The following is a 1,136-nucleotide window of genomic DNA, read 5'->3' as shown; positions in this document are numbered from 1 at the left end:
TTAACAGAATTCAAACATTTCTTCATTTTGGTCCAGTTTGATTCATTTCTTCAAACCAAAGCCTTGATTGTTGTAATAAACAACAAACCAGTAAAAACCACTGAGCTGTTTGGGAAGTGTGATGATGTGCAGTCGAACCTTTCAGCAGGCGGTTGTACGCCTCGCCCCACGTGTGGCGGTGCTCGCTGGTCAGGATGCCCATGGGCTCCTTGTCCGTCTTCCAGGACTGAGACCTGATTCTGTGCAGCTGACTGTGAATCTGACCCTCGGTCATCCGTGAGCCGTCGCTGTTGTAGACCTCCAGCTGGAAGAACTAGAACCAGGAAGCGAACTGTTAAATCACGTAGAGGAGACACAGACTAGCCATGTTCAGTGATTGAGTCAACAACTATTGGGATTTTTTATTTTTTATTTAAATCCTTCCTCGTCAATAAAGAACTGTTGATATTATTACAAAGTTTTTCAAAACCTTTAAATTTCTTAAAGATTTTGCTGTATTRAAAGGCGCTTATCATATTTTTGGACTTTCATTTGAGTCTCAACTGCTTCTAAAAACAGCCCAGGCATTTACAAAAACAAACAAAACAAACGCCCAGCTGTTTCAGGCAATAAGTTCATGTTTTTTGGTGTTTATAACTGTTAAATTACATTCCGTGGCACTGGGCCGTTTCCTAGCAACTGGAGCCAGGCCCAGCCCYGTTACCTAGCAACCAAACTGGTACATTTGGTCAGCTTGTTTTACGGCTGTATGCAGCATTCAATGGTTGTTTTAAAGAGAAATTTTGTTTAGAGYATCCATTTTATTTGCCGTTTTGTTTAGTTTGGATATTTAAAATGTCTTCCAGTTTCATTGTTAAATGTTCGTTAGAAATKTACGTTTACTGATCTTTGAGAAGGCGTACTTGCTTTTAGGGCAAAAAAGATTAATCTGATTAATTACATTAATTGTTTTAGTAATCAATTAATTGTTAACTGGAGTATATTAGCACAAAAACGGTCACTTTGCTGAAAGAACATATTCACCTCAGTAATTAAGCTAAATCTGTATGTATACATTCTGAATTTAAATTTAAAAACTCCTTTGTCTGTAAATATGTTCTACCAAAAACTCCTCAAGTGGCATTTTTTATTTTATT

The 1,136-nt window shown here is 37.5% G+C and overlaps 1 protein-coding gene across 1 annotated transcript in view; it reads right to left on the bottom strand.

Annotated features, from left to right (window-relative positions):
* Window positions 1-1,136, bottom strand: part of cratb (carnitine O-acetyltransferase b) — a 20,968-nt gene that overhangs the window by 9,703 nt on the left and 10,129 nt on the right. Inside the window, exon 4 of the mRNA XM_017307373.1 lies at window positions 139-313. Within this exon, the coding sequence (XP_017162862.1) occupies window positions 139-313 (175 nt within the window). The remainder of the gene's footprint in view (window positions 1-138; window positions 314-1,136) is intronic.

Source organism: Poecilia reticulata, linkage group LG11 (assembly GCF_000633615.1).
Source record: "Poecilia reticulata strain Guanapo linkage group LG11, Guppy_female_1.0+MT, whole genome shotgun sequence".
Taxonomy (NCBI): Eukaryota; Metazoa; Chordata; class Actinopteri; order Cyprinodontiformes; family Poeciliidae; genus Poecilia; species Poecilia reticulata.
This window is presented reverse-complemented; position numbering and strand designations above follow the sequence as displayed.